At 45.8% G+C, this 24,373-nt stretch overlaps 1 protein-coding gene and 1 long non-coding RNA gene across 6 annotated transcripts in view; one reads left to right on the forward strand and one right to left on the reverse strand.

Moving 5' to 3' along the window:
• The first annotated feature begins 71 nt into the window (after window positions 1-71).
• The window catches only part of Desi1 (desumoylating isopeptidase 1), a 26,898-nt gene continuing 2,596 nt past the window's right edge, over window positions 72-24,373 (forward strand). The window contains exons 1-6 of one of the 5 annotated variants that reach the window (XM_040752735.1): window positions 223-460; window positions 12,588-12,609; window positions 13,866-13,935; window positions 18,381-18,490; window positions 20,344-20,466; window positions 20,998-21,256. In XM_040752735.1, the coding sequence (XP_040608669.1) occupies window positions 373-460; window positions 12,588-12,609; window positions 13,866-13,935; window positions 18,381-18,490; window positions 20,344-20,466; window positions 20,998-21,226 (642 nt within the window). In that variant the 5' untranslated portion in view covers window positions 223-372 and the 3' untranslated portion in view covers window positions 21,227-21,256. Of the gene's footprint in view, window positions 461-12,587; window positions 12,610-13,865; window positions 13,936-18,380; window positions 18,491-20,343; window positions 20,467-20,997; window positions 21,272-22,634; window positions 24,369-24,373 lie in introns of those variants that run through there. The other 4 variants (XM_040752731.1, XM_040752733.1, XM_005067026.4 and 1 more) reach the window with 4 other exon arrangements.
• The window catches only part of LOC121142585, a 22,933-nt gene continuing 9,062 nt past the window's right edge, over window positions 10,503-24,373 (reverse strand). The window contains exons 2-3 of the long non-coding RNA XR_005879602.1: window positions 13,076-13,421; window positions 10,503-10,653 (exon numbers count right to left, since the gene is read on the reverse strand). This is a non-coding gene — a long non-coding RNA (uncharacterized LOC121142585). The remainder of the gene's footprint in view (window positions 10,654-13,075; window positions 13,422-24,373) is intronic.

Raw genomic sequence — 24,373 nt, forward strand, 5'->3', positions numbered from 1 at the left:
CACGCCCATGCCCATCCCGGACTTCCACCCCTGTTCCTGAACTGGATCGCACGCGGGCAGGGAAAGCCCCGCCCCTCCTTTGAAGCCCCGCCCCCGCAGCCCGTCAGCGCCGAACGCACATGCGCCAAGTGCGTCCCCGCCCCCGCTCCCGGTTCCGTGCGGAGTCTCCGCGATCTCTCTGTCACCTCACAGTAGTCGTTGCTGGTTGCGGGCGCGGGGGCGCGAGTAGCGCAGGGCCGCCTCTCCCCCGCCCTCAGGCCGGGCCCGGGCTCGGTCCCCCGCTCCCTCCTCTCCCCACCCCGGTCGGGAACCGGAAGGTCCAAGCCGCTGCCGGGTGCCCGAGGGCCATCGTGGCCGCAGCCACGGGTCCTGATGGAGCCGCCAAATCTCTATCCGGTGAAGCTCTACGTGTACGACCTGTCCAAGGGCTTGGCCCGGCGGCTCAGCCCCATCATGCTGGGTGAGGGGACTGGGATCAGTGGGAAGAAGGCAGGTGGTCGCTCCCAGCGCCCTGCCAGGACGGGAAGGGGGGCCCACGGGTGAGTGGAGTGGGGTCCCCTGAGCCCCTTTTCCAGCTTCTTGATGGAATCCAAGGAGACACACACGCTCTCCTTGCAGGACTCTGTCTGGGAGCAAGCCCTTCAGCTAGGCTCTAGGGTAAGCCGACTGATCTTGGCGGGTTCCCTGGCTTCTTGGGGAACCCCGTCTACACTCCTTCTTTGGCTCAAAGTCGAGAAAGTGGGGTTGCCTCCCGCGCGTGTCCCTGGTGGTGGAAGCAGCACTGCAGAGGAGATTCTCTGGTGGCCCTCGGAGTCGCTGCCCTCCGCGCCAAGCGGAGACTCCCTCAGCAGTCCTTGGAGTGGATGGGAAGGGAGCGCTCGAGCGGCAGAGGGCCCTAGCCCTCGCCTGTTCCAGTTTAGGTCGGGTTAAGTCAGCCTGAAGCAGAACTCGAAACTAATCACATTCTGTCCGACAATCCAGTCTTCGCTCAAGAGTTCATTGCTTTTGACCAGATGGTGAAAAAAGTAACTCTGGGGAGGCCGGCATGGTGTATCAGGATTAGTAAAGGGAGGTATTTCGTTTGTGCTCAGTTCGAATGTCTTAATACTAAGAGTGTAGGTCCAACTTCGTTTCAAGCCAGATACCAAAATGTCTGTGTCATATAGGACTTGTCAGGCTTGTCATTTCAGGTAATGACGGACAGGAAAGGATTTCGGGGATTGAAAATGACATAGTTTTGTATCGTTCATTTGAATAGCTAGTATTCCCAGCGAAAAGCTTCGTTCTTCTCAGGGAGGACAAGGGGCAGAGGTCAAGGAAGCTAGGCAACTTTTGAGGACATCCATTTGTGATGTGTCACTGAGTTGAGCTTAATCCTTCAGCCCTGGGCCAATGAGTGGTTTCTAAATTTGGCTTCACACCAGAGTCATCTAGAATGTTTGTTAAAAACACACCTAAGTACACAGCTCACTCGCTGGTAGAGTTCTTGCTTGGCGTGCTTCAAGCCCTGGGATTGATCTCTAGTCCTGAAACAAAAAACAGATGTGTTTATTTCCAATATACTTTGTCAAATGGAATTGAAAAAAGGGAAAACTGTTAGAGCCAATATTTAGCTAGATAGAGCCTAACTGATATAATCTACTAAACAACTCTAATATCCCCCAATCACTAAAGAAGTCTGGGACATTGTGCTTTCAGATTTGCCTTATTTCTTCTTAAATGTGCTGGAACTCAGGCCTTGAGTGAAACACACCTGTAATCCTAGTACTAAGGAGGCTGAGGCAAGAGGGCTGTGGGTTCGAGACCAGTAACGTAGGCTACATAGCCTAGTCCTACATAGTGTTAAAAAAAAGAAAGAAAACAGAGACAGAGATGAGGTTAAAACAGTTCCTCTACCAAAGAAACTGGTGACCAGAAGCTTATGGAAGCCAACACAGAGTGAAAAGGAAACTTTACCCTAAGCTTTACTTACTGTTTAAATACCTGTACACATCTGTAAACTTTAAATGCATAAATCATAGAGCCATGCTTCACAAACACTAAACCAGGATTTTGGGAAATCTGTATTTTTAATGAGTTTTTCATTGTGTAGCCAACCGAGTCCATTGTTAGTGATTTGGACCCAGGTCATGGGTTGTTGGCAGGGCTTAGGGTCCAGGTATGACTCAGTGGTAGAGGCCTTACCTAACATGCAGAAGGCCTGAGTTCAGTCTCCAGCACACCTAAAAAGAAAGTAAGGCGAATCTGAAAGCAAGGTCCCAGTCTACTGACTGGAGGACATTTGAATTGTTAGTAGATTATATCAGTCAGGTTCTAGCTAAACTTTGGACTGCAGCCATTTGTTTAGTTTTATCATAGGAAGGCATTGTTTGTCTCCTAGACTTCCCCCTTATACTGGCTATCCTTTTGTCCTAATACCAAAAGAACTATTATTTTTAGCTGAAAGAGACACTAGAGATTGTTGTTTCATTCATTAAGCAAATATTGAAGGAAGGGCTTAGCATATGCTGATGTTTAATGTATTAATGTTTAACAGAAGTGTGTAGAACCAACAGAAATGTTTGCAATTGTAGAGCTGGTTAGTGTGAGATAGATAGATAGATAGATAGATAGATAGATAGATAGATAGAAATTCTGATCTGTGCTGAATACCAAGATAGAAAATAATATGAACTCAATTTTAAATAAGTGTTTCAGAAGCTATGATTTTTAAGCTGAAAATATAGGATGAGAAAGAAGCAACCATCCATGGAAGGTGATGAGGAAGTTAGATTACTTTAAATAAAAGGATTGACCAGCAAAGATCTAGAGTAGGAAAGCCTGGCTGTGGAGAGGCTGAAAAATGCCTCTGTGGAGTGTGGTTGTAAAGGGGGAAGTACATAAGCAGGTGAAGTAATAGACTCGACACCCTTAACCTTTGGGACTTGAACCCAGGCACTTCGAGTATACTGGGCAAGCGTATACTGAGCTACATCCCTAGCACCCCTGTCCTTTTAAATAGATGTGATGCTTTAGAAGACATCAGCCACACATGAAACTTCACTAATTTGGCACATCAAAGGTTATAGCCTTGCCACAAATTTAATTTTCCCTTTTCCTGTATTGTTTTATTCCCTTTTACAGAATGAAGAAAGAGTTAGCAAAAATCATAGTCATTATTTTCTAGAGCTTAAAACATTTAGGAACAGTCATAGCACTCTGAGGCAGGAGGATTAGTACAAGTTTGAGGCCAGCTGGGGCTACAGAGTAAGGACCTGTCTCTGAGAAGCAAACACAGGGTCTAGAAGCAGTGAGTTGTTGTTACTGGTTTTTTTTTATTGCTTTATAGAGCAGGCTGTCCCTCTCTGAGATCTGCCTGCCTCTGCCTCTGCCTCTGCCTCTGCCTCTGCCTCCTGAGAGCTGGGATTAAATGTGTGCTCAGACGGTGCTCTAGTTGTACTCAGTAAATTCTTCTTTGAAAATAAACTGCTGGATGTTGGTCATAGTGGTGAAAGCCTTTAATCCCAGCACTTGGAAGGCAGAAGCAGGTGAGTCTTTGTGAGTTCGAGACTGGGTTGGTCTATATAGCAAATTCCAGAACAGCCTGGCCTATGAAGAGAAATTCTGCCTCAAAAATCAAAACTAAAATAAAATGAATCAACTGTAGAGTAGGCTCCACACTTATGAACACTTGCTGCTCTTGCAGTGAGTGTGGATTCAGTTCCCACCAACAGCTGTGTAACTCCAGGTTCAGGGGACCAGACACCCTCTTCTAGCCTTTGTAAGCACGTAGTGTAAGTACACACAACTAGACACACACAAACCAATCAATCAGTAAGCAAACCAAAGGGCTGGAGAAATGGCTCAACGGTTAACAGTGCTTGCTGCTCTTACAGAGAACTGGAGTTCAGTTCCCAGCACCCACATCTAGCACTCACAACCACTACTACACCCATAATTCAGGGTGATTTGACACCCTCTTCTGGCCTCTGTGGGCACTTGTACACACATATACTCATGCTTGCACGACACACACACACACACACACACACATATACACACAAATACTTTTTACAAAAGCAAAAATAACCCCCCCTTTAAAAAAAAAGTGGAAATAGGCACTTTCTGTTCTTCCCTTTCAGGTACCACCAACCTTAAAGTTGGATATACCCTAATTCAGTTAGTTCCATATATTGATTTCTCATCCCTAAATAAACTTTAAAAAAAATGTGTGGACCATCAGATTAAGGCACTGTCCCCAAGCCTGACAAACTGCCTTTGGTCCTAAAACTTAAGGAGAGAACCAACTCCAGCAAGTTGCTTCTCACCACCACATGTGCAACATTCTGCACCCATGCATACACACACAGAAGTAAGTGTTTACTTAATTTTTAAAGAATTCTAAAAGAATATAGCAGAGTAGATGAGAACTTGCCAACCCTCTACCCCTTTTCCTGAGTTGCATATACTAGAATCCTTATCACACCTCTGTGAAATAGGTCGTGATATTTGCCTCAAGTCACACCGCAGTTGGTGGCAGAGCTGGGTTACAGGCACATCTTATTTCACCACCATTTTGCTAATGCCAGCTGTCCAAGGTAATGTTGCATTATGACTGATGTAAAGTGGGTTCCTTGTTCAAAGGTCCAAAGGTGTCCTTGGACAGACATCTCAAGACTGACTCTGTGTGTGTGCTACTCTTCTAGCCTTGTGCCCATCCCAAAGCAAACTCATGTCACACTTTGGTCATGTAAGTTTTCTATTGTAAGATCTTATCCACCGGCTGCAGAGATGGCTCAGTGGTTAAGAGCACATACCGTTCTTGCAGAGGACCTGTTCCCAGCACCCATTTCAGCGAACTCACAACTGCCTGTAACTCCAGCTCCAGGGATCTGACACCCCTCTGACCTCCACGTGTGTACACTTGTACGCATAAATGATAATAAAGTTACTTTTAGAAATAATAACTTCAGGGCTGGAGAGATGGCTCAGAGGTTAAGAGCACTCACTACTTTCCAGAGGTTCTGAGTTCAATTCCCAGCAACCACATGGTAGCTCACAACCGTCTGTAATGAGATTAGTAATCTCATATGGCTTGCATGGATGCAGGTAGAAAACTGTATACATAATAAATAACTCTTTAAAAATAATAATAATAACTTCAAGACCTTATCCAATTCTGTCCCAGCTCATGATTGGCTTAAATAACACAGATTTATTTAGACTTCACCAAATTATCCTGCCCTTTTGTTGTTGTTTTTGTTTTTTGTTTTTCAAGGACAGAGTTTCTCTGCATAGCCCTAGATACTCTGGAATTCACTCTGTAGGTTAGGCTGACCTCAAACTCACAGAGATCCACCTGCCTCTGCCTCATGAGTGAGTGCTGGGATTAAAGGCGTGCGCCACCACTGTCTGGCTATTCTGTCCTATTATTATTATTATTATTTTAGTTTTATTTATGTGTGCCTATATACCACATGTGAGAGTATACTTCAGCAATAAGTAAAACTTAAAAAACAAACACAGCGCCGGGCGTTGGTGGCGCACGCCTTTAATCCCAGCACTCGGGAGGCAGAGGCAGGCAGATCTCTGTGAGTTCGAGGCCAGCCTGATCTACAGAGTGAGTTCCAGGACAGCCTCCAAAGCTACAGAGAAACCCTGTCTCGAAAAAAAAAAAAAAAAAAACAACACAGCAAGTGCTGGTGTCTCATACCTGTTATACCTCCATCAGTTCAAAGCCAGCCTGGTCTACAAAGTGAGTTCCAAGACAGCTAGGGCTACACAGAGAAATCCTGCCTCAAGAAAACAAAAAAACAAACACACACACCACCACCAACAAACACTTTTCTGGGCTGGGGAAGTAGTGTAGTAGTAACTCTAGTTATACAAGCATGCAAGCTTGAGTTCTAATGTATGCACTGTGTGCTGGTGCCCATTGAAGCCAGAAGGGGGCATTGAATCCCCCAAAACTAGAGTTTCAGGCAGTTGTGAACTGCCTGATATGGGGGCTGGGGACTAAACTTGGCCCCATCCTGCCCCGTTTTGAGGACTCGTGCCTCCCGTGAAAGTGTGTGTGTTCTGCGGTACCTCACTTGCCATCGTTGTCCTTGGCATTCTAATTGAGCAGACAGCTTAATTTTGCCTTTTCTCCCCATATCACTATTTGGCTAATATAATTAGCTTTTAAAATTGTCCTTCAGCTCTTCTTAATAATTTTAGCTACTCTTTATTTTCCAGACCTCTTTTTGTGAAAAGGCATGTAGAGATAAGTGCAGAGGCTTTGGAGGTGCGAGGGATTAAGGTAGCTTAGGCTGATTTTGAACCCCCATAGTACTGCCGCAGGTCCTCAGGCTTGTATGCTCAACACCTTTACCACTGAGCCATCTCCCCAACCCTGAAAATGTTTTTTTTTAACTAGGCTAACAGGTGTTTCATGTTTCTTTTCTGACTCAAAGTTTTATATGCAGGCCGGGCACTGGTGGCATGCGCCTTTAATCCCAACACTCGGGAGGCAGAGGCAGATGGATCTCTGTGAGTTCGAGACCAGCCTGGTCTACTAGAGCTAGTTCCAGGACAGCCTCCAAAGCCACAGAGAAACCCTGTCTCGGAAAAAAAAAAAAACAACAACAACAACAAAAAGTTTTATATGCATTCCTAATAGTTTTTTTTTTTCCTAGAAGCTCATCAAACTGTTCTCAAGTTACAGTTTTGGGAAATTGTGTGGTAAAGTGCTTGGCTAGCATGTATGAGACAATAGGTTTAAAAAAAAGCCACTGTATCTGCATTCATCTTGACAGAAGTAAATATTTGGGTCTTTATATTTTTAGATCCTAGAACAATGCAATAGGGCCTCTTTACTCCAGGTGTTAATTTCTTGAGAAGTAATGTGCATGCATGTATAAAATTAAATGACCATATTAAAGAGATGACTGTTGCATGCCAGGGTAAATGCAGCAGCTACTTGAGTCTTCTCAGCAAGGGTCTGCAGCTTCTGGAGGCACTCACCCCACTCCTCAGAGCACCGCCAATGACTGCCGAGAGTGGGGGCTTCTAAGGGATTGGAGCACCCACATGGGTGGCGCTGGGCAGGAAACCAAGGCCTCACTGAACTATACCCTCTTTCCCAGTATTGATTATAGGAATGACTCAGACTTGGAGATTAACTAGAATTTTCAAATCAGAGAGGGTTTTGTTTTTCTCTTATGCTTTAATGCAATCTATTGTGCTTTGTTTTTGTTGGTATTGTTCATTGTGTGCTCACTATTTTATGGCCACTGAAGGAATGAGGGAATAGTGATCCTACATCTTTATTATGCAAACGCAAATGAATGTAGCTTGTAGTTCTGCATACTCCTGCTTAATGTCTGCAGCCACCTCATATTTAACACAGCCTGATAGCCCCAGACTTCCTATGTTGGATTCTACAGCAAAGTCCAGTTCTGTTAAGAGAAAAAAAAATAGTGTTCTAGTTCGGGTTACTGTTGCTGTGGTGAACACTGCCATGACCAAAGCAACTTGGGGAGGAAAGGGTTTATTTGGCTTACATATCCTGTTCCTCAGGCTGGTCCCACAGTCTTTGTGCCTCAGCTTTCCAAGTGTTAAGATTACATGTATGTATTTTCGCATCTGACTATTTTTACACTAGAAAAAAATCCTGCACTGACTCTGAAGAATCTGTACTACACTGTTGAGTGTTTTGCTTGGTTTTGTCTTTAAGATTTATTTATTTTTATGTGCATTGGTGTTTTGCCTGTGTGTTTGTCTGTGTGAGAGTGTCAAGTCCCCTGGAACTGGATTACAGACAGCTGTGAGCTGCCATGTGGGTGCTGGAAATTGAACCTGGGTCCTCTGGAAGAGCAGTGCTCTGAACCCCTGAGCCATCTCTCCAGCCCCATAATAAACTTTTATTTTTTTCAAGACAGGGTTTCTCTGTGTAACAGCCTTGGCTGTCCTGGAACTCACTGTAGACCAGGCTGGCCTCGAACTCCCAGAGATCCACCTGCCTCTGAGTACTGGGATTAAAGACTTAAAGACGTATGCCACTACCACCCTGCCTGTTAAGTGTTTTATGCCTACCTTTGAAATTTTTACTTATTACTTTATGGTGCACGGGTTAGAACTCAGTGCCTTGTGTGTGGGTTAGGGCAAATTCTCTACCACTGAGCTTTGCCCCCAGGTCTTTTGTGGTAATTTCCTGGCACCCCTTCTCTCCCCTCAGACAAGGAGGGTAAACCCTTCTGCTAATAGGCATTTCTCTTAATAGTGATGGCAGAGGGCTGTGTTATACACACTTCCTTTTACTTTTTCCCAGAAAATAAGCAGCGTTTCCCAATTGACACAGAAGCATCTCCTTGTTGGCGAAGTGCCAGTTAAAATATTCTGTTGCTAGGGAAGGACTGTGTGAAGTGAACAGGGGCTGTACTTGATCTATACCATAAAGCTATATCTTTCCGTTTCCTACCAAACTGGGACAAGATGCCACCTGCAAAGAGGCGTGGCTTGAGAGCTCCATCACTTGGCCATCCACTTCACTCGCGCATGGGCATCTGCAGCTGGTGGTCCTGTCTGTGTTCACACTCCTTCTAGCTCCGTGGATGGGAGCAGGTGGGGTGCTCACTCCAAGACTTTATGGACCTCTTTACTCCTGGACAGTGAAGGCTGACAGTTGCACACCTTGCCCCGCACCTGTCATCCAGGAGTGACTCCAATGTCTTCTGTTTCCCACATCCATACTCCATAGGCCTCCGAATGAGTGTACTGTGTGTGCCAATAAGCTTAGCGACACACAGTCATGTGACTCCCGACTCTCCAGCTTGCTGAGGAAATCCCAGTGGGAAATAATCCGCTCTGTGCTAATATCTATTGAGTCTAATTCATGTCCTCAAAGGGCTTTGTGCCCTACTTTCCAAGCTCATACTCCCCCATCCTACCTTCTCCCATCCTAATCTTGCCTAAAGAATTAAAACTCAGTTCAGCTGCTCTTTCCCATGCCTGCCATCTTACCAAGGCCATAGTCCTCGTTCTTTTCTTCCCAAGGATAGACTCCACCAGAGCGAGCCTTCCATTTCTACCTGAGCATCACCAGCAAACTTCACATCTTGCCTTATCTTTTTATACATAGGTCTGGCCGGGCGCTGGTGGTGCACGACTTTAATCCCAGCACTCAAGAGGCAGAGGCAGGCGGATCTCTGTGAGTTTGGGACCAGCCTGGTCTACAAAGCAAGTTCCAGGACAGCCTCCAAAGCCACAGAAAAACTCTGTCTCAAAAAAACCAAAAACAAAACAAAAAAACATGGGTCTGGCTCTCCTGGAACTCACTCTGTAGACCAGGGCTGCCCTCAAACTCAGAAATCCATCTGCCAGTGCCTCCAGAGCGCTGGGATTAAAGGCATGCGCCACCACCTGACTCCAATGTGGGTCTTATTCATCTTTTCAAAATGATAGTAAGTGTACGCTGTAGCATTAAGAACATGTGACTCCACTAGCAAAGTGCTTGCTTAGCATGCACAGAACCTGGGCTTGCTCCCTAGTGTCGCATAAACCAATCATGGCATTAAATGTCTTTAATCCCAGAAGCTGGGACGGAAGGTCATCCTTGGCTACATAGCAAGTTAGAGGCCAGCCTAGAATAGATGAGACCTTGTCTTAGAAAAGGAAAAACAAAATCAAAACCTAGGCCATGAGTATACAGTAGTAGAGCCCCTGCTTAGCATGGACAAGACTATGCATTCCCCCATACAAATAAACATTTTTAAAAAGAATGAGATTCATATTTAAAGTTCTATAATTTACAGAACACAACAGAAGTGTAAGCATGCTGCTGTCCTTTCATGCAACATGACTTTTGTCCTTGAGCAGGTCCGGAGCAAACAATGAGGGTGACATTTGGCAGTCAGTAAGCCTTCTTTTGAACTGATATGAACCCTGGTGAATGAGTGAGGTTCTCCCGTGGGCCAACCTCCTTCATTGCCTTCCTCGTCCCTCCTAGTGCTTTGTGTATTGTCTCCCTTGGGTTTTTCCATGACCTCTAACCTGCTCTTAAACTCCTCTCCAATTCAACCTCTGCCATGTCTCTAATAGCAATTTATTGTCCAGGCTAGCCTCAGTCACTATGTAGCTGAGAATGACTTTGAACTTTTGATCCTCTTGCCTCTGTCTCCCAAATGCTGGGTTATAGTCATGTGTCACCATGCTCGTTTCTTTCTTCCTTTTTTTAGTTTAATTGCATTTAGTGAGCATGTGTACCTGCATGTGGAGGATCACAAGACAACTTTCAGGAGTTGGTTCTCTTCTTCTACCAGATGACCCAGGAATTGAATTCAGGTCATCATGCATGGTGTTGGGTGCCTTTACTTGCTGAGTCATCTTGCTGGTCCTTACCACAGCATCTTTTGAAAGATTTATTTTTACTTATATATGAGTGTGTATGTCTGTGTTGTGTATATGTATGGGTGCTTCACACTCCAGAAGAGGGCTTTGGATCCCCAGGAGCTAGAGTTACAGGTGGTTATGAACCACCCAGTATGAGTGCTGGGAACCAAACTTGAATCCTCTAGGAGAGCAGCAAGTGGTACACACTTGTAACCCAGCATTGGAGAAGTGGAGACAGGATTCCTGGGGTTCTCTGGCTGGCTCAGGGATCTGAATTAGGGATGTCAGGTTCATTGAGAGATTCTGTCAAAACAGAAGATGGAGAGTAATTGAGAGGGATACCTAATGTCAACCTCTGCCCCCCACCACACACACACACACACACACACACACACATATACACGGGGAGGGGGCTAGGGGTCTAGGTTCAGGTGACACAGATACAGGTGACACATACCTATAATCTCAGCATCAAGAATCTGAGCTAGAAGCCGGGCGTTGGTGGCGCACGCCTTTAATCCCAGCACTCGGGAGGCAGAGGCAGGCGGACCTCTGTGAGTTCGAGACCACCCTGGTCTACAGAGTGAGTTCCAGGACAGTCTCCAAAACAATACAGAGAAACCCTGTCTTGAAAAACCAAAAAAAAAAAAAAAAAAGAATCTGAGCTAGGAGAATTGCTTTTAGTTTGAGGCCAGCCTGAGCTATAGTAAGTTGCTTCAAACAAAACTAAATAGGGCTAATGGTGTGGCTTAGTTAGAGTGCTTGCCTAGCATACCCAGAGCCCTAGGTTTGATCTCCAGCACTAAAATAAAATAAAAATAGAATGCTAGTCTTATATTTGGACTAGAAGATAGCTCAGTAGATAAAGATGCCTAATGGCTAGCTTGGTAGCCTGAGTTTGATGCCCAGAGCTTACGTGGGGGAAACAGAGAATTGACTCCTGCAAACTGTCCTCTGACCTCCATATGCATACCATGGCATGTTCATACACACACTAAGTAAATACATGGAAAGCATTTTAAAAAGTGAATCTGGGGCTGGAGAGATGGCTCAGCGGTTAAGAGCACTGACTGTTCTTCCAGAGGTCCTAAGTTCAATTCCCGGCAACCACATGGTGGCTCACAACCACCTTGAATGAGATCTAGTACCCTCTGCTGGCCTGTAGGCAGAAGGCTGTATACACAATAAATAAATAAATAAATAAATATTTTAAAAATCTTTTTAAAAAAAGTGAATCTGATCAAAATACTGTCTTACCCAGGGCAGACCACCCTGCCTTGCCACAGGCCTGCTGGCTCCTCATAGCACCACCACCACTCCTGCCCTACAAAACCTCAGTCTTCAGTTTGCCGGGACTGCCCCTGCTTGCCCCTTCCTTGGCTGAAATCAAGCTCTTGAAGGTCACTCTTCATCTTTATTAACATAGCATTGTGTTTAGTTCATTATCTGTGTCTCTTTCCACTTGACTTCTGAAGGTAGCTAGTAGGTAGAAGAATACGATAATAGGCCCCGAGTGTAGGTCAGTGGGAGAGCATGTGCTTAGTGTGTTCATAGACCTGCATTCATTCCGTCCCCAGCAACAAATGAAAGTGTTTTTTAGCACACACAGCATTTAGTTTGGCTCGTTGTTTTCTTAAGACTAGTGCCTTAATGGAGAACTAGGTAACATCCTTCCTTGTTTTGGTTTTGTTTGTTTGTTTTTTGTTGTTGTTGGGTTTTGTTGTTGTTGTTGTTGTTGTTGTTGTTGTTGTTTTTGGTTTTTCGAGACAGGGTTTCTCTGTATTGTTTTGGAGCCTGTCCTGGAACCCACTCTGTAGACCAGGGTGGACTCGAACTCACAGAGGTCCGCCTGCCTCTGCCTCCCAAGTGCTAGGATTAAAGGTGTGCACCACCAACGCCCTGCAATCCTTCCTTGTTTTACTAAGGGTTTGATGTAGATGATATGGAGAAGTTGAAGACAGAGTAGATTTAACCCCAGATAGAATTAAAAACAGACACAAACATGTGCCAGTGTTTTTATTTGCTTTCTGACAAAGCAAAATTGCTTCTGAACTTCCTAAACACAATGCATCCTTGTCACAAGCTGAGGACTGCCATGGAGGAGAGCTGAGTTTCTAGAAGGTCCTCCAGGTCCTCCAACAGTTTTCTCCTAGTTTGTGTGAATCTTAAGTTTACTCAGACTGATGGGGGGCGTTCAGTCTTGTCCCAAAAGGCTTAACCTCTCCTTTTCTCCACAGGGAAACAACTGGAAGGCATCTGGTAAGCAGAGTGGGACTCTTCATATTAACCACTGGTGAACCAGGGCAGCTCACTACATGATTCAGTGTCTCTGCAACTCCCAGCTCAAAGCCTGACTCTTGTTGTTAATTCCCATATCCTTTTGGTTTTTTCCTTAAGATTTGTTTTATTTTTATGTGTTTGGGTGTATGTATGTCTATGTATCATGTATGTGCTTGCTGCCCAAGAGGCCAAAAGAGAGTGTCAGATTCCATGACACTTGTGAGCGCCATGTGGGTGCTGGGAATAGAACCTGAATCCTCTGAAAGAACTATCAGTGCTCTTAACTGCTGAGCCATCTCTCCAACCCACAATTTCCCATATCCTAAAACAGCAGTTCTCCATGAAGCTACTTTTATCCCTCCACCTCACAAGATATTGGCCATATCTAGAGACTTTTTTGTCAGAACTAGAGGGAGGGTGCTACTGTCACCTCCTGGGTAATCACCTTCTATTAATGCTTCCCACAGTAGAGTCATCCACTTCCATTGTCAGTGCCCAGAGGGAGGACACCTGATCTGTGATGCTGTCTGCCCTCTTTGCCCACGAGTTCCACTCATTGCAAGTTGGAAATGTTCCAGAAAATGAGTATACTACTGCGCCATCCATTCCTGGGCATGCGTTCACTCCTGAAAGCAGCATCAAAGTCTGAATGTTAGCTGGGAGTGGTGGCACACTCCTTTAATCCCAGCACCCAAGAGGGGCGGCAGACGCAGGCAGATCTCTGAGAGAGAGGCCAGTCTTGTCTGTTCGGGGAACTCCAAGCCCGCCAAGGCTACATAGTAAGACTCTGTCTTAAAAAAAAAAGAAAAGAAGAAGGAAAAAGGAAAATGTTAAATGTCCTGAAAAGTAAAAGTGCTTGTCCTAAACGTACAGACTCTTTTATCATTATTCCCTTAGTAGGGTGTGATAACTGTATGGCATTTACATCATGTAGAATCCTATGTGTCATCTTAAATGATTCAAAGGGTGTGTAAGTTCTGTGTATGTCCTATTCCATTTTGACAGGGGACTTGAGCATCTGAATTTTGGGGTGGGGGTGAGGACAGTTCGAGTTCAATCATCCCAGATTTAGAAGGGCACTGAATATGTCTTCTCATGTCTTCATCTGGTTAATATAAGAAAATTGGCTACCACGCTGACATCTTTGGGCACAAACTACTCTCACTACAGTATACTGCTTGCTCTTTCTTGGGGAAGTTATAAGCTTTCTGGCTCACTGTCCCTCTCTGTGGCAGGCACACCTCTATAGTTGTACACAAGGATGAGTTCTTCTTCGGCAGTGGCGGTATTTCCAGCTGTCCCCCGGTGAGTGTCATCCCTTGACCTGCAAGTTTCTGGGGGGTTCTTGTAGCCTGAGAAGTTTGGCTTCCACCATGTACCTCTGGCCTGTGGTAGTTCCTTATATTAGTACATAAACCAGGCATGGTGATGCACTGCACGCCTTTAATCCCAGCACTTGGAAAGCAGAAGTTGACAAATCTCTGTGAGTACAAGACTAGCCTTATCTACAGAGAGTGCCAGAACAGCCAGAGCTACAGAAATACTTTCTCAAAAGAGAGAGAGGAGAGAGACTGAGCAGTTTTATAATCCTAAGACTTGGGAGTAGAGGTAGGAGGACCAGGAGTTCAAGTCTTTCTTGGCTGCCTATGGAGTTCAAGGCTAGCCTGAGTTACATAAGACCCTATCTCAAAAAATCACTCCTAACAAGGACTAGTGTGATGGCATAGAAATGCCCAGCAGGTCAGGGTGCTTGGTACCAAGCCTGAAAACCTGAGTTAGGTCTCTAGAACATATACAGAAGAAGTAGAGGAAAATCCCATAATTCATCTGAAGAAGTACAGAAACATCCATAATTCATCTCTAACTGGAGCTTGTGTGTGTGCACATGCTGTGATAGATAATGTAATAAAATGGGGCTTTAGGGGAAAGGTTATTCAACAGTCAAGAACACCGCTCTGTTCGAGGACCTGGGTTTGATTCCCAGCACCCACATAGCAGCCAACAACCATCTGTAAGTCTAGTTCCAGAGGATCCAGTGCCCTCTTCAGGTACCACATGCAGGTTGTACACAGACACACAGGCCAACAAAATATAAAAACTTTAAATTAAAAATACATTTAAGCCGGGCGGTGGTGGCACACGCCTTTAATCCCAGCACTAGGGAGGCAGAGGCAGGCGAATCTCTGTGAGTTCAAGGCTGGGCTAGACTGACAGCCTCCAAAACAATACAGAGAAACCCTGTCTCGTAAAACCAAAAAAAAAACATTTAAAAAATAGGCTTGGTGAGATGGTTAGCAGATAAAAGTTCCTTGCTACCCATCAAGTCTGATGGCCTGAATTTGGTTCCTGCAAGTTGTTCTCTGACCACTTTGCATGCACACATACACACAAATAGATAATAAATGTTCAAAAGCAATGTTGAGCCAAAGAAAGACTAAAGGCTTTACGATGCTTTCAGTAGTTGGAGGTGTGTCTCAGGAACACTTGCCTAGCATCAACGCCCCATATTCCACCCTCAGCACGGGGTGGGGGGTGGGAGAAGGAGAGGAGAGAGACAGGAAGAAGACTCCTCATCCAATAACACCTTTCCGTGAACCCAGCCCGCTGCCCCTCTGAGTCCCTTTCTCAGTCTCTGACTCTAATGCCCACGTCCTTGTCAGAACATTTCTCTCACAGCCATCTCAGGTTGTCATGGGATGTACTCCAGCAAAGACCAGCCATCCATTTTGATATCAGAAGTAGGAAATTGTTCTGATTTTTCACTGACCACCCAGCCTATAACAAGTCTTTCCTCAGGCCTGGCCACATCCTTGGGTGTTCTCTTTTGTGGTAAAAAGGTCTCAAGTGACTGAGTGTCTTCAGCTCGAGCCTCCCGATGCTTGCCTTTACCTCTGAAGTTCTAGGATCACAGGCATGTTTGCATCCAGAGAGCCTGCTCACTTGTGCCTTAAGTTAGTCTATGCCTCTCTTCCTCTCTCCCCACCCCTCCAGAGCGCTCACTGCAGTCCTGACCACTTCCTGTCTAGGCTAGACCTGTGAAGCTAGCCTCATCTCCCTCTGTCCTCCATATAGGAGACAGAATTTTTATTTTTTATTTATTTATCTTTTTTTTTTTTTGAGACAGGGTTTCTCTGTGGCCTTGGAGGCTGTCCTGGAACTAGCTCTTGTAAACCAGGCTGGTCTTGAACTCACAGAGATCCGCCTGCCTCTGCCTCCCCAGTGCTGGGATTAAAGGCATGCGCCACCAATGCCCGGCTGAATTTTTATTTATTTATTATTTATGTATACAGTGTTCTGCTTCCATGTATGCCTTCACGCCAGAAGAGGGCACCAGATGTCATTATAGATGGCTGTGAGTTACCAAGTGGTTGCTGGGAAATGAACTCAGGACCTCTGGAAGAGCAGCAATGCTCCTTAACCCCAGGAGCCATCTCTCTAGCCCCTCAGAATTTTTTTTTAAAGACTGAATGTCTGAGATCTTCCTGCCTTTGCCTCCCAATTAAAGATATGCACAACCATGCTTGCATCAAACTCACCGGGGAGCCATGAATGACCTTGATCTTCCAATCCTAACCTCTTTGTCATCTTAGTGCTGGGATTATATAGCCCTGACTGTCCTGGAACTCAAAAAGATCCTCCTGCCTCTGCCTCCTGGGAGCTGGGTTTTTTTTAAGGTGTGTGCTGCTGTGCCCTACATGGTGAGTTTTGAGGTGCTTGGATGTTTTTGTTAGAGTGTTTTTTAAAGGAGTTTCATTTTTCAAGTATTCCCCTGCTGTAGCCAGAAGGCTCAGCAGGGCTGCACTGACATTGTCTCTGGGTCCCTCTCTAGCCATCCTCTTTTCTGGTTGTATCTTCCCTATACGCCAGTTTCAGTATAGCTCCCTAATCCTCCGCCTGGATGTGCCTATCCATTCTTCAGGTCTGAGCTGGCTGTTCATTCCCTCCAGCAAACCTCAGCCTGGCCCTCCCTGCCACAGGTACTAAGGAATGGCGTTGTGCACTTTCTCAGCGTGGCCCTTATTTCAGCTTCTTGTGACCCACTGGTGTAGAGAATTTTTTACCGGCCTTCCCTTACAAACTTTAAGTTCCATGAGGACAGAAACCTCATGTTTGTGTGCATTTGCGTGCGTTTTACTCCCAGTGTGTAGCATTAGACATAGCATACAAGTCATAATTGTCATACGGATAAACAATAGGAGTTGCAATGGTGACCTCTTAGTCTCTGCAACGTTAAGTAGGTTTCCTCTGGCTGCCATACTTACTGATCTTGCTCACCATGCCTAAAACAATGTCAGCCTCAAGGGAAGTGCTCTGGGACTGTCAATCAATGGCTTTTATAGGCAAACTCCTGGGAGTGTTCTACTTTTTCAAGTCTACCCTTCTTGATGTCCTGTTGCATAACTCTTTGGCTACTGTCCCCACTCCTTTAGTCTCCTGTGGCAGGCCCAGCTGTCATGTTCTGTCCTTGTGATCATATATTGGGAACAAAAGGAGACCACAGGTTCCAGGTTTCTGTCTTTTTGTTGTTGTTTATATTTTTTGAGACAGGGTCTCTCTATGTACTGCTGGCTGTCCTGGAACTCAAAATGTAGACTAGGCCAGCCTCAAACTCAGAGATCTGTCTGACTCTGCCCCTGGAGTGTTGGGATTAAAAGTGTGTGCCATCACACTCAGATTTTTTAAACATATTTGTGGTTTTTTTGTTTGTTTGGTTGGTTTTTTGGTTTTATGAGACAGGGTTTCTCTGTTTTGGAGGCTGTCGGTCCAGCCTGGCCTCGAACTCACAGTGATCTGCCTGCCTCTGCCTCCTGAATACTGGGATCAAAGTCGTGCGCCACCAACGCCCGGCTATTTGTGGTTTTTTAAGATTATTTATTTATTATGCATACAGTGTTCTGGCATGCATGCCAGAAGAGGGTATAGGATCTCATTACAGATGGTTGTGAGCTACCATGTGGTTGCTGGGAATTGAACTCAGGACCTCTGAAAGACTAGCCAGTATTCTTAACCTCTGAGCCATCTCTCCAGCCCCACATTCAGATTTTTATCTTTTTAGCAACAGAATGAATGTACAGTATAGAGACACAGTGTCTACCCAGTGCACAGGAATCAGATTTCCAGGCCCCACAAGCAACTCTAAAGAAGTCGAACTCTAAACTCTATAACCTTAACACTAACAGAAAATAGCCCTCTTCCTATGACAAGAGTGTTCCAGCAGTTAAAAATGAACAGAGTTTGTAGTTTTGTGTGGGAAGTCACAAAATTTAAAAGGAGGGGATGGCTGGAGATATGGCTCAAAGGTTAAGAGCACTGACTGCTCTTCCAGAGGTCCTGAGTTCAATTCCTAGCAACCACATGGAGGCCCACAAATACCTTGAATGAGATCTGGTGCCCTCTTCTGGCATGCAGGCAGAGCACTGTATACATACTAAATAAACAAATAAATCTTTGGGGGAAAAAAGTCAAACTTGGCACAGTAGTACACACCTTTACTCCCAGCACTTGGGAGGCAGAGGTAGGTGAGTTGGAGGTCAGCCAGGGTTACATAATTAACAGAAGGGGAAGATAGCCTGGAGTTTGTAAGATCCCTTCTTAAAAGTTAACAGAGGGCTTTGAGGATCTCAGTGATAGAGCACTTGCCTAGCATGCAAGCATGCATAACGTCCTGGGTTTGATCCCCAGAACAGCCAAAAGAAAGCGAAAATGATAGAAACAGTGACTTAGTGACTTTCTTGGGTTGACTCTTTCAGGGAGGGACATTGCTTGGGCCCCCAGACACTGTGGTTGATGTGGGGAGCACAGAAGTCACTGAAGAAATCTTTCTGGAATACCTGTCCTCCCTGGGGGAGTCTCTGTTCCGGTGAGTAAGGACAGGGTGGTAGCCGCTTGTGTGTGCCACTACTAGACGATCACTCTAGGAGCCGCGCCTGACACTCCCTTGCTCTTTACTGCCATGGAGAGAAGCAGTTACTGCACTACACACAGAGCCCAGCCTCTCCTTCTTTCCTTCTCTCCTTCTCTCCTCTTTAATGTACATTGGTGTTTTTGCAGTGGGTGTCCAGTTCCCCTGAACCTGGGATTAAAGACAGCTGTGAGCTGCCATGTGGGTGCTGGGAATTGAACCCATGTCCTTTGGAAGACCAGTCAATGCTCCCTATCTCTGAGCCATCTCTCCAGCCCGAGCCCAGCCTCTTCAACAGCTAACATATATCCCAGCATGCTTTCTCCTGCAGTCTAGAAGAAAGAGAGGCCACTCATTTCTTCTGATAGAACCAGTGAATGTTTTTCCTCATCCTCTGGCCAAGTGGTTTTTCCTAAATATTGAAAGCAGGGTTTGTAGGAGAAATGGAGTGAAATACCAGCTTGAATTCTTTTGTCTGAAGAGGCTTTAGTCAGGATGATGACATAGCTCAGTTGATAGAGTGCTTTTCCATTGTGCACAGGCCTTGGGTTCAATCCCCCACACCGCAGAAACCTAAACTGGCATGTTAGCACATGCTTGTAATTCCTGCACTCCAGAAGTGGAGGCAGGAACAGAAGTTTGGGTTCGTCCCTAGATACATATGCAGTAAAAGGCCACCTGAGCTAGACACTTAGCCAGGCGGTGGTGGCACATGCCTTCTCTTTGAGTTTAAAGCCAGCCTGACCTACAGAGTGAGTTCCAGGACAGCCAGAGCTACACAGAGAAATCCTGTCTTGGGGGGAAAAACTTGAGCCAAAGCCTGGTAAGAGCTTTTGATCCCTGAAGTCCACACTGTGGGAGGAGAAAGCCTGCTCACACACTGTCCTCTGACTTTATTGGTATTCCCACACACATACATACAGAGTAAATGTTTAAAAAAAAAGTCTGGGCATCGATGGCTTTGATCCCAGCATTTGGGAGGCAGAGGCAGGCGGATCTCTGTGAGTTTGAGGCCAGCCTGGTCTACCAAGCGAGTTCCAGGACAGGCTCCAAAACAATACAGAGAAACCCTGTCTTGAAAAACCAAAAAATAAAAAAAGATTCATCAGTCGGTGGTAGTATACACCAGTACTTGGGAGGCAGAGGCAGGTAGATCTCTGTGAGTTCCAGGACAGCTAGGGCTACACAGAGAAACCCTGTTTCAAAAACAAAACAAAAAAAACAAAACAAGCAAACAAAAACATTTATTACAAAAGCAAAATTACAGTTGTGAGGTAGCAATGAAATAATTCCATGATTGGGCGTTATCATGACGTAAGGGTCACAGCATTAGGAAGGTTGAGAACTAGTGGCTTAGAGGATAAGAACACTTGAGCATGTCTTAGAGGATAAGGCCCGAGTTCCATTCCCAGTACCCTCATGGAGGCATTCAATGGACTGTAACTAGTAACAGAGTGTCTGACCCCCCTCTACTGATCTCCACAGGCAGTAGGCATATAAATGGCGCACATACATTCATGCAACTCATACATAAAATAAGGAAATCTTTTCAGTAAGAGTTCACCTCTGATCCTCGTCCTGTTAATGTAAAAAATCTGGAACTAGGTAGAAAGCATACATTTTTTGGTTCATCTTTCCTTGTAAATCACTTCTCATAGATTCAGATCTGCAGACAGCAGTCCTGGAATGTCTAAGAGGACTGGCCATAGTCTTCCCAGAAGGCTTTGCGCACCTTCCCACTCCATAGTGACAGTAACTCCACAAAGCTGCTGACTTTCTCATCTGCTCTCCATCCTTTCTTGCATGTACAGAGGAGAAGCCTACAACCTTTTTGAACACAACTGTAACACCTTTAGCAATGAAGTGGCGCAGTTCCTGACTGGGCGGAAGATCCCTTCTTACATCACTGACCTGCCCTCTGAAGTTCTCTCAACGTAAGTGTGACCTCTCTCTCTGTCCCTGCCAACTTTCAAAGTCCCCATTGGAGGCAGTCAGGAGGATCAGGCTAACCTCGGCTACACAGTGAGCTTCCTGAGATGAGCCTGAACTATGTGAGACCATCTCTCAAAAAGAAAAGGCACAGGAAAGCCTCACACTTAGTGCCCCTCCCCTATGGCTGCCGAATCGTCCTAGCCAGTAGGACCTGTGTGGTGGCAGGTTCCACCACAGAAGGCCACCATTGTTCCTACCCACCAGTGCGCAACGGGCCTCCTTGAAGCTTGGCTTAAGTGCCACCACAGAACTTAGAAATCCATTTGACACTAGCTTGGATGTTTACATAAAACCCTGGTATCTCATACACAAAGCCATTTCCCAGAAGTGCTTATCTAGAATGTGGACTTCAGTAGATAGCAGAATCCAGAGTAACAGGACAATCTAGTCCATGACTGTTATCTTTGTCAACCACACCCTGAGCTCTTTAACACCTTCAAAAGACGAAATTCTGCTTGTCCTTGAATTTACAGTGCACAGGCAGCCCTGCCAGCAAAGGTTTCCTCTGCCCCTGATGAGGTCCCAGTTTTGGGAAGATATCCTGTGGGCCATCACTCAACTGTCATCCCTGAAAGGATACAAACTCCCCAAAGGCATGTCATATCACCCCCCTTTTCTGATTGGACCAACCTGCCTCTGCCCACTCTAGGACAGTGCCCATTTGTTGCCTCTGACTCAGTTTTTCCTGAACTGGGGTCCTGACCAACAGTGCCAGCAGATAAACTCAGTTTTAAAAAAAAAAAAAAGGGCCGGGCGATGGTGGTGCACACCTTTAATCCCAGCACTCGGGAGGCAGAGGCAGGCGGATCCCTGTGAGTTCAAGGCCGGGCTGGACTGAAAGCCTCCAAAACAATACAGAGAAACCCTATCTCATAAAAAGCCAAAAAAAAAAAGAAGAAGAAGAAGAAGAAGCCACCCTGGCATTGGTGGCGCAGGCCTTTGATCCCAGCATTTTGGAGGTAGAGGCAGGCAGATCTCTGTGAGTTCAAGGCCAGCCTGGCATACAAAGCTATACTGTCTCAAAAAACAGAGTTCCTGGAGCCACCTTTTGGTAGATTTGTGGAACCCAGCATCCCTGCCAAGAGAGATATAGGTCATGAGGCCCTGAGCATCCTTGAGTAGCCAAACATTTTTGCTGATACTACTTAATCAGTGGGTCCTGGAGCTTGTCTCAATTAGGGTTGTATTTAACACTTGGATCAGTGAGTACTTTATCCTCTTGATCTTAGAGGTGATTTTTCAAATGTGATAGTATCAGCTAGGCACAGTGAGGCTGAGGCAGGAGGATCACAGCGAATTTGAGACCAGCTTGAGCTACATAGTGAGGCTCAGTCAGGAATAGGGTGGGGTGGGCAGCAATCTGAGGATGGAGCTTGTGCCCAGAGTGTGTCATGAGCCACTTTATTTTATCTTTTGAGACAAGGCCTCACTATGTAGCCCCAGCTAGCTTAGAACTGGCTGTATAGACTATACTGGCCCTCAGATACACAGAGATCCATATGCCTCTGCCCCCGAGTGTTTTATTAAGGGTACAGTACAGTGACCTTGAAAAGTCTCTAGACAACATTTTTACAGTGTTTCTCCAGCTAAGGTTTTTTTGTGTTTTGGTTTGTTTTTTGGGTTTTTTTTTTTTTTTTTTTTGGTTTTTCGAGACAGGGTTTCTCTGTATTGTTTTGGAGGCTGTCCTGGAACTCGCTATGTAGACCAGGCTGGCCTCGAACTCACAGAGATCCTCCTGCCTCTGCCTCCCAAGTGCTGGGATTAAAGGCATGTGCCACCAACGCCCGGCTGGTTTTGGTTTTTTGAGACAGGGTTTCTTTGTGGCTTTTGAGCCTATCCTAGAACTCTGTACACCAGGCTGGCCTCAAACTCCCAGAGATCCGCCTGCCTCTGCCTCCCCAAGTGCTGGGATCAAAGGCGTGCGCCACCACTGCTTACAAGAACAATCCAGGTGCCCTTTAGAAAGTAACACCAACACCTGGCTACCTCACGTGACTGCCCTGACTATTCCCTGTGCTCAGTAGAAGAGTTCCATTTCTAGAAGAATCTTAATTTTGGAATACCCTCACTCCTGACATCATCATCCTGACTTCCTTTTCTTTTGCCTCAGTTTCCCCTTCTTTTCCTCAGCTTCACCTTTATTTTTATCTTCTTCAAAAGAATTGAAGATACAAGTAAACTGGTGTTTTTGGTGCATGCCTGTAATCCCAGCCCTTGGGAGGTGGAGGCAGGAGGATCAGGAGTTCAAGGCCAACCTCAGCTATACAAGATGTCTGAGGCCAGCCTAGACTGCATGAGACCTGTTTTAAACCCTACCCATTCAACAAAGGATACAAATACATCAAGTCCAGAGAGCTCGGTTTCCCTGTGAGTAGCCAGCCTGTTCCCCCACAGCTCAGCAGGCCTGGCAAGTGTCAGTAGTAAGATGACAGAGCCTACACAGAGGAGGGGAACTAGGACTGAAACCGTAAAACAAAGCCCAGCATGGTGGCACAGGCTTTTAATCCCAGCACTCAGGAGACAGTTGCAGGTTGAGCTCTGTGAGTTCAAGACCAGCCTGGTCTACAGAGCAAGTTCCAGCCAGAGCTACATAGAGAAATCATGTATTGAAAAACCCAAAACAAAAAACCATAAACCAAGCTATTTGGAAAATTATTAGTCAGCTCTCTGCTCCTGGAGCAGATACCTGAGCTAATCAGTATATAAAGAGGAAGACTTTGTTGACCGGATGCACTCCCAGAGGTTTCAGTCCATAGTCACCTGACTCTGTCCCTCATGGTAGGAGCGCATGGTAGAGCAAGGCTGCTTTACTTACAGGAAGCAAAGAGGAGGAGAAGGGTCAGGGCATGCCCCAGGCCCCACATCTCACATGCTTTGCAGGCTGAGAACCAAGTCTTTAACCCATGAACCCTAGGGAGCCCCCTTCCTAAACCAGAGAGCCCCCTTATGAAGACCAGCATGGTACTAAACCCTGATTAACAAGACCCACAACTGGCCAAGTAAGAGACTAGACACCCTCAGCCCCAATTGGAGCGCATATACTGCACCCCTCCTCCCAAGGCTCAGGGGCTGTTGCAGAAGAGGGGGCAGAAAGTGTAGGAGTGAGAGGCCACGGATGCTCACAAGGAAGCAATGTTTTCCGGACACTGCGAGGCTGCTGCACACGGGGCTCCCAGCGCTTGTGACAGCAGATATGAGCCAAACCAAAGCCCCAGAGAGAGAGGGTCCCTTTTCTCCAAGAGTCCAACACTCGATACCTCTGCCATGCTCCAGTGGAAAAGCTACACGTCCAAGAATATTTGGGCAGCACAGAATGGGCTCGGTGGGGAGACAGACAGGCACACAAAGGTAGATGTGAATGGAGGTAGGGTGATCTAGGAAGAATTTGGGAGGGAGGGAGGATAGGATCAAAATACATTGTATAAAATCAAACTAAGAAAATATATATACTTAAGACTGGGAACGGCGGTGCAGAACTTTAACCCCCGCACTTGGGAGGCAGGGGCAGGTAGATCTCAGTGAGTTCCAGGACAGCTAGGACTATGTAGAGCGGCAGTTCTCAACTTATATCAGATGTACTGTTTATCAGATATTTACATTACAATTCATAACAGAAAAATTACAATTATGAAGTAACAACAAAATAATTTTATGGTTGGGGTCACCACAGCGTGAGGAACTATATTAAAGGGTCGTAGTATTAGGAAGGCTGAGAACCACTCTCTGCGTTTGACACCTGTCTCAAAAGAAAAGACAGGCAGTATGTGCTGCCGTGACCACCATGCATGGCTCTGTTTTGTCTGGGTAGGCTGCACTGCAGCTCTCCCAGCTCGTGTCTGTTTCTCCACA

This window comes from Mesocricetus auratus, unplaced genomic scaffold (genome assembly GCF_017639785.1).
Source record: "Mesocricetus auratus isolate SY011 unplaced genomic scaffold, BCM_Maur_2.0 Super-Scaffold_100010, whole genome shotgun sequence".
NCBI lineage: Eukaryota > Metazoa > Chordata > Mammalia > Rodentia > Cricetidae > Mesocricetus > Mesocricetus auratus.